Source organism: Nyctereutes procyonoides, unplaced genomic scaffold, assembly GCF_905146905.1.
Source record: "Nyctereutes procyonoides isolate TBG_1078 unplaced genomic scaffold, NYPRO_anot_genome, whole genome shotgun sequence".
Classification (NCBI taxonomy): Eukaryota; Metazoa; Chordata; class Mammalia; order Carnivora; family Canidae; genus Nyctereutes; species Nyctereutes procyonoides.
In genome coordinates, this window is record NW_026575048.1 from 30,082,552 (window position 1) to 30,094,952 (window position 12,401).

Sequence of the window (12,401 nt, forward strand, 5' to 3'; positions counted from 1 at the left end):
GTAGATATTTTCCATGTGTTTACCATGGGCATTGCATGTAGCATCCTAAAGTTATAACAATCTGTTTTAAACAGCTACCAACATAACTTCAATTGCATAGAAAAACTTCTCATTTAACAGCTCTACTCATTTAGTTATCGATGTCACAAATTATATCTTTATATATTAAATATGTATAATGATAAATTTATTATTATTTTATGGTTTTCTATTTTAAATAAGGTAAGAGAATAAAAAATGGAGTTCTGAACCAAAATTATAATAATACTGGTATTTATATTTATCCATGTATTTAGCTACAGCAAAAAACTTCATATTTTTTCATATGACTTCAAGTTGCTGCCAATATCCTTTCATTTCAACATGAAGGACTCTCTTTATCATTTCTTGGAGAACAGATCTAAAGATAAAGAACTGCCACAGCTTTGTTTAACTGGCATTGTCTTAATTTTTCTCTTATTCTTGAAAGACAGTTTTGCTGGATATAGAATTCTTGGTTGACTTTTTTTTTTTCCTTTCAGCACTTTAAATATATTATCCCACTGCCTTCATGCCAGAAGTTTTTTTTGCTAAGAAATCCATTGATAATCTTACTGGAGATCCCTTATATGTAATGAGTAGTTTTTCTTTTGATGCTTTCAAGATTTTTAAGATTTGTCTTTAACTTTCTACAGTTTGAAGGTGTGTCTTTGTTGTAGATTTCTTTGAATTTATCCTACGTGGAATTCACTGAGCTTCTTACATTTGTATATCCATATTTTCCTCAAATTTGGGGGAGTTTTTAGGTATTATCCCCAAAATAAGCTCTCAACCCCTTCCTCTCTTCTTCTTTTGGTATTCTAATAATATGTATGTTGGTCGTTTATGTTATTCCACAGAGTTTCTTAGGCTCTGTTCACTTTTCTTCATTTCTTTCTTTTTTTTTTTTCTTGGCTTTTCAGATTCAAGAACTTAAAATCTGTCTCCAAGTTTGCCAATTCTTTATAATGCTTGTTTGAGTATGTTAATTCCCTCTAGTGAATTTTTCAACTTATTTTTTAAGCTCCAGAGTTTCTGTTTGATTCTAAAAAATAATTTCTAGTTCTTTGTTGGTATTCTCATTTTGTTCATATATTGTTTTTCTGATTTCTTTTTTGCTCCCTCTCCATGTTTTCCTTTAGCTCTTTGAGTACACTTACAAGTATTATTTTAAAATTATTGTCTTAATAAGTCTAAAGCCTGTATTTCTTTAGAGTCAGTTTCTGGAAATTTATTTTATTCATTTAAATTGTCCCTCCTATCCTATTTCTTTGTATGGTTTGTGATCTTTTGTTGAAAATTGCACATTTTGGAGTGCCTGCATAGCTCAGTTGGTTAAGCGTCCAACTCTTGACGTTAGTTCAGGTTTTGATTTTGGGGTCATGAGTTCAAACTCCACAGTGGGGCTTCAGCATGGAGCCTACTTTAAGAAAGAAAAGAAAATTGCACATTTGGAAAAACAGCCATATATCCTAGCCTATGTTGATTGGCTCCATGCAGCAGAAGACCCTTGCTAATTAGCCCAGTGTTCTCAGGTCTTTTCTAGGCACTAGTTTTCCCTGGACCTGTGTGTGTGTGGTTTTTTCCCTCCCTAATTATCCCATATACATGACTGTTTTAAAATATCTTAATTTCAGTGAGTCTTACCCCTGTTTTTAGATGTCTCATTGTATCTCTCTCCGTATAATCTCTTGTATTCTTCTCCCCATAATGTCTTGCATGGAGTCACCCATGAGTTTGTAGGACCCTTTGTAGTTCTCATATGCCACAGTACCTGCTACTGCTTTCAACCACCTTCAATCTGATATTGAAATGATGCCTTCATTTCTGTCTGAGCTCTGAGGCAAGCAAAACAGAAAACAGTCTTTCAGGAAGCGGTTAGACATGCTAAAACATTGCAAACAAGTTCCACTCTTTTCCTTCTGTCCCAGGGGAGGAGCTGGGAATTGGAAACTTTCCATCTATGTAATATGATGCCAGAGGTGAGGCAAGGATAAACAAAAATACTATGAAGTTTCCTACCTTTTGAGTATGGCTTTTTCTTGATTTGGCATTCTCTTGGTTGCTGCAAATCCTTGACTGGCTTCTAAATCTCCCACAAAGCTGTTTCAATCTGTCTATTGTTCATCTAGTGTTTCCATGTAGAAATGAGGGCCTAGAGCTTCCTCTGTGCTATCTTGCTGACTTCAGTCTCCCTTGGCATCTATATTTTTAAAAAATTGGGAAATGAGGTATCGGGTAAAGCTGAGCAAAAGGTACTAGATCAGGGTGCCTGATATAGAGAAATGGCACAGTACTGTAGGTAGGCCTATTCTGATGCAACACAGATTGATTTTGTAAACACACCACCTTATTTTCATAGAAAATAATGTCATCTTCCCTTTAAATTGTGCAGTGATACCTTCAGAGATGCTGTTGTTGCCATTGAAGTAAGCAATTGATTATGCAGAAGAAATGAAAGGATAAGGGAAATGGCATAGTACTTATTCAAATTGGGAGCAGAAAATAGGGCCAGAAAAGTATACGAAATTCCAAATGCTTGTGAGTAATTTTAACATTTAAGGATGAATCTCTCCAGACCTGCTTAAAGACTGTGGGAAAATTCTGTTTGACATCAGATAGGCTATGAACTGCCTTTTTTTTTTTTTTTTTTTGCCCTACTACAAATCTAAGCTCTAACCCCAAATTAATACATATGTTTGAATTTTCCCAAGCCTATTTAGATATGCCCTATTTTTTAAATTTGCTTTTAAAACTTTCTTATAATTTTTGATAAATGCTCAGTAATAAGTAGAAGATTCTTGTGCAAAGGAGGAAAACACTTGAGTGTTTCTAAATGTGGAGAAAAGACTAACTTAATGTTCTCTTTTGTTTTATTGGTCAGTTTGTCTATTGTTAATACCAATACCATGTTGAATTCTTACAGCTTTATCTTTTATATACTGTAGTCCTGATAGCTGTTATTTAAAAGTGTCTTTGCTCTTCTTGCACTTGCCCTTCCATATTGATTTTAGAATCAGGTAAGTTCCATAGGAAAAACCATTTTGGTGGGGTTTTTATTTTTTTAGATTTTATTTATTTATTCATGACAGACGCACACAGAGAGAGAGAGGCAGAAACACAGGCAGAGGGAGAAGCAGACTCCATGCAAGGAGCCTGATGTGGGACTCAATCCCGGGTCTTCAGGATTACACTCTGGACTGAAGGCGGCACTAAACTGCTGCATCACTGGGGCTGCCCCCATTGTGGTTTTGATTGGAATTGCATTAAAGTATAGTTAAATTTGGGGCCATATGAAATTGGTTTAATGTTAACTTCTCTTATCCATGGATATGGTATCTTTGTCCATTTACTTAGATATTCTTTATTGCCCTCAGATAATATTTTTGTAATTTTATATAGAAAAGTGAAAAAAAACTATGTGGAATTTTTTTCTTAGGTACTTTATATTTTTCCTGTAAATGTTTTATGAAATTAGATTCTCTAACTTGTTTTATAGATATAGGGACATAATTGATTTTCAAAAATTGATCATAAATGTTGATTAGTTTTATTTACTTATCTGTAAATTCTGATGGGTTTTGTATTCTATTCCATAAACTCCGAATAATAATAGTTCTGTTTCTTCTCTCTCAATTCTTATAATTTTTGTTTTCTTCTAATATTGTGCTAACAGGACCTGTAGTACATTGTTGAATAGAAGCAATATTAAACATTCTTCTTTATTTCTTATTTTAAGAATGCTTCTAATGTTTCACCATTAAGTGTGAAATGTATTATAGTTTTGGCATATAACTTTTTGTTCAGAAGTCCCCTTCTACTCCGTTTATGGCTTTGGTATTTCTTTGTCCTAAAATAGAACAGAATTTGTTGAAAAAAAAATTGGTAACCACTGAAATGATCATGCAATTTTTCACATCCTGTTGTGCTAAAGAAATGTTCTAGGGTTAAACTGTGCTTGTAATTCCTGGGAGAAATCCATTTTGGTTATGATGCATTCTTTCATGTTTGTTACAGTTTTTTGATATTTTTGATGTCTTTGATATTTTTACATCTATATTTATATATGAAATTGGTCTATAATTTTCATCTCTGCTCTTGTCCGGGTTGGATTTTGGTGTCAGGTTTACCAGCTTCAAAAAATAAGCTAAGTGGTGTTCCTTCCCTCTTTTTGAATTCCTTAGAAGAATATGAGTAAATCTAATTCTTTGGATATTTGGTAAAATTCCCCATGAAAGAAACTGACCCTCTCTCTTTCTCTCTCAATCTCTGTCTCTGTCTCCCTCTTTCCGTGTGTGTGTGTGTGTGTGTGTGTGTGTGTGTTGAAATAATATATAGAATCTGGCTTAATTTATTTAATGGCTGCAGGAATACTCACACCTTTTGGGATTTTTTCTTATAAAAATAAAATTTTTATTGAGATATATTCATATACTGTAGAATTCACCCTTTTAAAGTATACAATTTGGTGGGGGGTTAGTTTATTCATAGAGTTGTAAGGCCATCCTGACTAATATCCAAACACTTTCATCAGTAAAAAAAAAAAAGGCTATGTACCCTGTATCCACACATTGTCTATCTCCCCTCATCCCCAGGCCCTGTCAACCATTATTCTTACTCTCTGTTTCCATGGCTTTGCTTAATATGTACATTTCATGAAGTGGAATCTTACCATATGTGGCAGGCCTTTCAGTAGGCATAATGTGTTCAAAGTCCATTCATGTATCATGCACTAGTACTTCATTCCTTTATATTACCAAATAACATTCCATTGTTTACTCATTTTGTTTACCCATTTGTCCTATGATGGGCATTTGGATTGTTTTCATTTTTTGGCTATTAGGAATAAAGTTTCTATGTACATTCCTATACAGGTTTTTGTGTGGACATATGCTTTGAGTTCATTTGGCTGTGTACTTAGAAGTGTAATTGCTGAGTCATATGATAACTCATGTTAAACATTTTAAGGAACTACTGAATTGTTTTCCAAACTTGATGTACCATTTTACAATCCCACAAGAAATGTAGGAGGATTCCAGTTTTTCTACATCTTTGTCAACAGTCATTGACCTAGGAGGTTTGAAGTGATATTTCACTGTGCTTTTGATTTGCATTTCCCTAATGACTAATGATATTGAGCATCTCTTCATGTGTTCTTTGGCCATTTGTTATTATCTTTTGATGAAATATCTATTAAGTCCTTTTTTCCATTTTAAATTGAATTATTTGTCTCTTATTATTGAGTTGTAAAGGTTCTTTATATTTTTTATATCAAATATATCATTTTGTATTTTCTTCCATTTTGTGAATTATCCTTTCATTTTCTTGATGAAGAAAATTTCCTTTGAAGCACATTAGTTTTAAATTTTGTAAAATCTCTTTTGTCTATGTTTTCTTTTGTCACTTGTGCTAGACGATTGCCTAGTGCCTGGTCACAAATATTTGTTTCCTTCTAAGAGTTTTATAATTTTAGCTCTTACATTTAGGTTTTTGATACATTTTGAGTCAATACTTATATATGGTGTGGGGTAAAGTGTCAACTTCATTCTTCTACATGTGGGTATCTATTTGTCCTAGTACCATTTGTTGAAAATAAAATTGTATACTCCACTAAGTTGTCTTAATGCTTTTGTCAAAACAAATTGACCATAATCATAAAGGTTTATTTCTGGACTCTTAATTTTTAATAGGCCCTTCCTTAATCTCTATTCTATTCCATATGTCTATCATCCTTATGCCAATACTGTCTTGACTACTGTGGCTTTCTAATAAATTTTGAAACCTGGAAGTGTGAATTCTCTAACTTAATTATTCTTTTACAGCATTATTTTGACTATATTGGGTCCCTTGGATTTCCATATGGAATTTAGGATCAGCTTGTCAGCTTTGGGGGGAAAATATTGTCAGCTGAGATTTAATAGAAGTTACTTTGAATCTGTAGATGAATTTGGGGAATGCTGTCATCATAACAAAATCTTCTGGTTCATGAGCATTATATTTCTTTTCATGTACTTAGATCCTATTCTTTAATTTCAACAATTGTTTGATAGTTTACAGTATACAAGTCTTGCACATAGTTTCTTAAATTCAATCCTAAGGGGATCCCTGGGTGGTGCAGCAGTTTGGCGCCTGCCTTTGGCCCAGGGCGCGATCCTGGAGACCCGGGATCGAGTCCCACGTCGGGCTCCCGGTGCATGGAGCCTGCTTCTCCCTCTGCCTGTGTCTCTGCCTCTCTCTCTCTCTCTCCGTGTGTGTGTGACTATCATAAATTAAAAAAAAAAAAATTAAAAAAAAATTAAAAAAAAATTCAATCCTAAGAACTTTATCCATTTTTTTAAAAAAGGTTATTTATTTATTTGGGGGCAGGCAGAGGGAGAGAATCTCAAGCAGAATCCCCATTAAGTGCAGAACCCAATGTGGGGCTCAGTCTACCACCCATTAGATCATGAACTGAGCTGAAATCACGAGTCAGACACTCAAGTGACTGAGCTACCCAGGTGCCCCAGAATTTTATTCTTTTTAATAATGTTGTAAGTGAAATTGTTTTCTTCATTTCATTTTTGGATTGTTCATTGCTAGATGTATAGGAATACAATTGACTTTTATAAGTTGATCTTGTATTTTACAAACCAATTGAACTTGTTATTAGTTCTGATAACTTTTTATGGATTCATTAGGATTCTATATGAACAAGATGATATCATCTGTGATTAGAGATTACTTCTTTTCAATGTGAGCACCTTTTATTTCTGAACAAATTGATTTTTTTTCTTGAACAGTTTTAGCCAACTACATTTTTCTAGATGATTGCCTTTCATTTCAAAGTTTAAATTTATTAGCATAAAATTGTTCATGGTAGTCTGCTATGTAAATCCATGCTCTATTTGTAGTAACAATGGTTCTTTGTTTCATTCCTGATGGTGTTTATGATGACTTCTGCTTTTTTTCTTTTTTTTACATTCTTTTACATGTGAGGTGTATTTTTTTAAATTCTTTTAAAACTTTATGAAATACAGAGTACATGTGGAAAAGCATACAAACAACAAGTACACAGGTAGAATTTCAAACTGAATACAATGGTAAAGTCAGAACCCATAGTTAGAGACAGAATACTATCAGTACCTCACATATTCCCAACATTCTTTCATTCAGTCACTCCCTGGCACCAACAGTATAATCCACCTTGATTTCTAAATGCATACATTAGTTAAAATTATGTTTCTACTTAATATAAATAACACACTACATACTTATTTGTGTTTAGCATCTTTCAGTTGACATTATCTTGTGATATTCATCCATTTTGTTGTGTGTGGTTGTAGTCCATTTATTCTCACTACTAAATGCTCTTCCATTGTGTTACTTTACCACAATATATAAGCTTCCTATTCCTAACAGGCATTTGGTACTTTCCAGTTATGGACTATTATGATTGGATAAACATATATACACATTTCTTCCCTCACCTGAAGGTAACTATTATCCTGAATGTATAATCTATACTGTTTGTTGCTTCCTTTTTTAATATACCATTTTATTGCATGTATATGTATATGCCTTAAGATGCACATTTAATTTTGATTTTTTTTGAAAGGGGATTGTGTTGTGTATAGTTTTAAGAGCTTATTTTTCCACTTAATAATAAATTTGTTAATATTCCTCCATATTTTGCACATCAGTGTATTTCTTTCATTTTGATTTTTGTGTAGTATTCATCCACTCTTTGATGGGCATATAGGTTGTTTCCTGGTGTTTGCTATTTGAAAGTACTACTGTCTCTATTATACATACCTTTTTTTTTTTTTTCACATCTGCAAAAGACCAGGTTACTGGGTCCTAGGGTATGTGAAAGTTCAATATTAGAAGATAACTACAAAGTGCTTTCTCAATTGGCTGCACCAGTTTGTATTCAAATCAGATCCTGTGGATTAACAGTCCCCAGCATTTGCTATTGTCAGACTTTTTACATTTTGTCAATATTTCTTTGTGGTCTTTATTTGTATTTCTCTAATTGCTAGTGAACATTGAACATCTTCTCTTATGCTTATTAACTGTATGTATTTTCTCATTTGGGAAACCAATATATTTATATCTCTCAAGCATATTTCTGTTGAGTTCACTGTGTTTTTATCATCTAATTTTAGGAAAGAATTTGTGTTCTTTGTATCAGTGTTCTCTAGTTGTGTGTGTTTCAAAACATCTATTCCTGGTTTTCAATTTGTGTTCTTATATTTTTGAGAGTGTCTTTTGATTAGCAGCAGTTTTTCATTTTAATATAGCCAAACTTCTTAATCATTCATAATTAATAATCTTTTATAGTTAATGTTTTCATATATTGGTTAAGAAAATTTTTTTACTCCAAAGACTAAGGTATTCACCTATAGTTTCTATTTAGGGTTTAGAAAATTTTAATACTTAATTCCTTCCACAGTTATTTTTATATTATATGGTAGAGATTCAATTTCATTGTTTTCCATAGGAATTTTTTTTCCAGCCCATTCCTTTACTTTTCTTTCCAGTGATATGATATGCCAACTCCATCATACACATTTCCATATATGTTTGGATCTGCCTCTGGCCTCTTTTATTTCATCAGTCACTCATCTGTTCTTATACTCATAGATATTGGCTTATATTTTAAAAGAATTACTCTGGTTATTTTGTAACTTTCAAGAGATTTGATTATTATTATTTCTGCAATTTTAGGTATATTACAGCTAATACTGACACAGAAGAACAGAGTTTTCCAGTCTCTAAGGCATTTAATACACACATAGAGGAATTAAATTTAGATGTCCTTCTTCAAAAGGCTGATAATTTACGTATGAATGAATGTGGCAAGATGGAGAGTTTTGAACTACTTTGTGATCACAAAGAAAAGGTAAGAGATATGAGACAATAATGTTTATATAGTTTTAATTTTTAATCTGCTATCCCATTCATGTTATGACTGTTAACAACTGTGTTACAGTTTACACAAGCTAAATAGTTGATGCAAAATATTTCTATAATCTGACTGAAATCTTTAAAAAGTAAGTTATAGGAATTTATTAGGCCCTAAGATCATGAAAATGAGAACCAGATGTATGATTATACACATCTATCTTTATTTGATTCTTATTAATTTGCCATATTTAATACATAGTTTATAGCATAAAGAGTAAGACCTACTGCTTCTGTTGGGACAGGAAAAGCTACATATTAAATTTTCTGCCTTAAAAAAAAACAAAAAAAAATAAATTTTCTGCCTTATAGTTATAGTGTAACTAATAAGCCATCAGTATTTCAGTGTATTTCTACTAATGATCATTTTTTAGCATTTAACGTTGGGCTGAATTGGGAAAGCCCATCCCTCCCACTACTACCACCAAAAAGAAAGAGAGTGAGAGAGAGAGAATGAGGGAAGGAAGGAAGGAAGGAAAGAAGGAAGGAGGTTCTCAGTATCCCACTGAGCAATGAATCTTTCCTTCCTATGAGCAATTTAAGTCTTAAACCCTTTGCGTGAGGATTTAGCAACTCTAAATACAAAGATTATGATTATAGGTAATTTAGGTTAGAAATGTGACTGCTCTTTTGACTATATGTGATCTATAATGCTCACTGGGGCATTATATTGAAGGTAGTAATTTAGAAAGGAAAATAAGAAGAGACTACAACCCAGGAAAAACTTAAAGATTCTGGCACCTATCAATTCTCTTCCATGTTGTAGAGGTAGTATCTGGATAACATTCATTAGTTTTAAGATCCAAATGTAACTCTATATTAAATCATATTTTGTAGTCATGAATATTTGAATTTAAAATGTTATATGCACATGAGTAGATTCAGTCATCTATAAATTCCAGTTCACCAGCCTAAATTTTTTAGAAGTTGTACTGTAAAACATTCATATAGCCTGGCCAAGTTACTGAGTTAATCTAATATACAGTTCTATCTTTTCTTTTCAGTTTAGAGATGAAATAGAGTTTACTTGGCGATTAACTCGTGCTTATGGAGACATGTATGAGCTATCTACTAATGCACAAGAAAAGAAACATTTTGCCAATATTGGTAAGTATTTTGTAAAGATTGATTATCCTCAAATGACAATCATTATCTATAATAACCTATTAATGAATTTTAATTAAATTTAAATTATCTTAGCTAAAACCAATATGTTTTATCTATTTTAATATATCCTAGTACTGAAAAATATACAAAGCCTAAGGACAGAAAGGTTTTTTTAGGACTAAGATATATATATATATATATATTCTTTTTTAAAAAAAAAATATTCTATTTATTTGAGAGGAAGAGACAGACAGAGAGAGCACACAGAGACAGAGGGAGAGGAAGCAGACTCCCCACTAAGCAGGGAGCCCAAGCAGGGCTTGATCCCAGGACGCTGGGACCATGACCTGAGCCAAAGGCAGATGCTTACTTAAACAACTGAGCCACTCAGGCACCCCAGAAGTATACATTCTTTAAAAATGTTTGAGCATATTAGAATAGGCAACTGAAAAACTCAAATTTCAGATATTAAAGTTTATAAAATCACAGAAAGGCAAAACATTTAAGAGATAATATATGAGGAGCAATAAGAGGCAGAGGATAGCTGTCTTCAGCAGAATTAAAATAACCCTCCTTGGGATGCCTGGGTGGTTCAGCGGTTGAGGGATGCCTGGGTGGCTCAGTGGTTGAACAGCTGCCTTCGGCCCAGGGCATGATCCCGGAGTCCTGGGATCGAGTCCCACATTAGGCTCCCTGCATGGAGCCTGTTTCTCCCTCTGCCTGTGTCTCTGCTTCTCTCTCTCTGTCGCTCATGAATAATAAAATATTTAAAAAAAAATAAAAATAACCCTCCTTGATTCCATAAGGTAGAACTTTATTTGCTGCAGAGAAATAACTACTCAGACTTCAGTGCTTTTTTTTTTTAATTTATCTTGATAAAACAAAATTAGCCTTGAGTTGATCATCAGTTAAACTAAAGGATACAGTACATGGCATTTCATTATACTGTCTTTTATACTTTTTTGTGTATTTTTGAAATTCTCCATAGTAACAACAAAAGAAAAACATCCAGAACGTTAAATCTCTTACGCATATATATCTCACCTTGACTCTCACCTAATATCAAAACTCTTTCTTGCAAAAATCCCCTTAGCTGCCATTTCTCTGAGTTTTAGCAGAGTAATCTGACATCAAAACTTATTTAATTCTTCTTTTATTCCAAACTTCCCCTTTTCCAAGCTTACTTTCTCTAAGGTAGCACAAGGAAGAAACAGCAAAACATGATGATACTACAGACTTCATTCCAATCTCATTCCCTGTCATTTTTATTTCCAAGAAGGAAGGTAGTATCTTCAAACTCCTTGTAATTATATTCCTTCTACTTGTAGATTTTCTTTTTTTGCACAAAGAGAAAAAACTGGCTTATGTTCGTATCTACTGAGAAAATCACAGTATCAGTATTAAGTTCTTTTTATTTCCCATAAGCACCTCTCCTACCCCAGGCATCAGGGCTCCTCCTGTGTGTGATAGGAGGTAGAAATGATAGCAAAATCACATGTTCTCAGACTCTGGATGAACTGATAGCTCTGTGAGGGGAGCAGTATTATAGAAGTAACCATACACTTAAAGAAGCAGATGGAAACCCACCATGAGTAAAAGAGAATGCAGGATGCTAAGAGTAATAACAGAAAGAATGTGATGGCAGGGGCCAGGAGTCTTTCCTGGGGAAGTAAGAGTTTCACATAGGTGATATTACTTGGGATCTCTATTTTTAAATGGAATAGAAGTTTAATTGAGTTAATGTATGAGGTGATAAAATTGAAAAAAGAAATGAGCTGGAAGGAATCAAGGGACAAAATGGAGCATAGATTGGAATATGATATATTTTGAAGAGAGAAACATTTAAAATATCAAGAAAAAAGAGTGAAAGCCTCAAATGCATTTGTTCAGATATTGAAATATATTAAAAATATTTTTTGTACATTTAAGAAATATTTATGTGAAATTAGTGTGTCCAGGAACAATGTTAAAATGAGGAAGTGGAGGGAAAGAGAAGGGAGAGAGGAGGGAGGTGAATGTGATTAAGAGGATGCTATGCTAAGGAACTTACTAGATAGATCTTCATGGAGACAGCCCATCATACTTAAGGGTTCAGGTCGTAAGTTCTTGGGAAAAGTGATGACAGAGTGCACTGAGCTGAGACCAGTGTTAGAGGACACTGGAACTCGGCGTGAGGGAGGACGAAGTGCTAAATGTTATTCCCCATAATAGCATATTTAAAATTGTTATACTAAGGGCAGATGTGATCACTGGGGAGCGCAGAATTCTTTCAGAGTCCTCAAGCTGGGGTGTAGCTGGGGTGCAGTGCATCTTTTGAAGTACTCTGATCATGA

The 12,401-nt window shown here is 33.5% G+C and overlaps 1 protein-coding gene across 4 annotated transcripts in view; it reads left to right on the forward strand.

Annotated features, from left to right (window-relative positions):
* The window catches only part of RMDN2 (regulator of microtubule dynamics 2), a 62,159-nt gene that overhangs the window by 22,205 nt on the left and 27,553 nt on the right, over nt 1-12,401 (forward strand). For all 4 annotated transcript variants that reach the window (XM_055327675.1, XM_055327677.1, XM_055327673.1 and 1 more), the window contains exons 3-4: nt 8,725-8,899; nt 9,966-10,068. In XM_055327675.1, the coding sequence (XP_055183650.1) occupies nt 8,725-8,899; nt 9,966-10,068 (278 nt within the window). The remainder of the gene's footprint in view (nt 1-8,724; nt 8,900-9,965; nt 10,069-12,401) is intronic.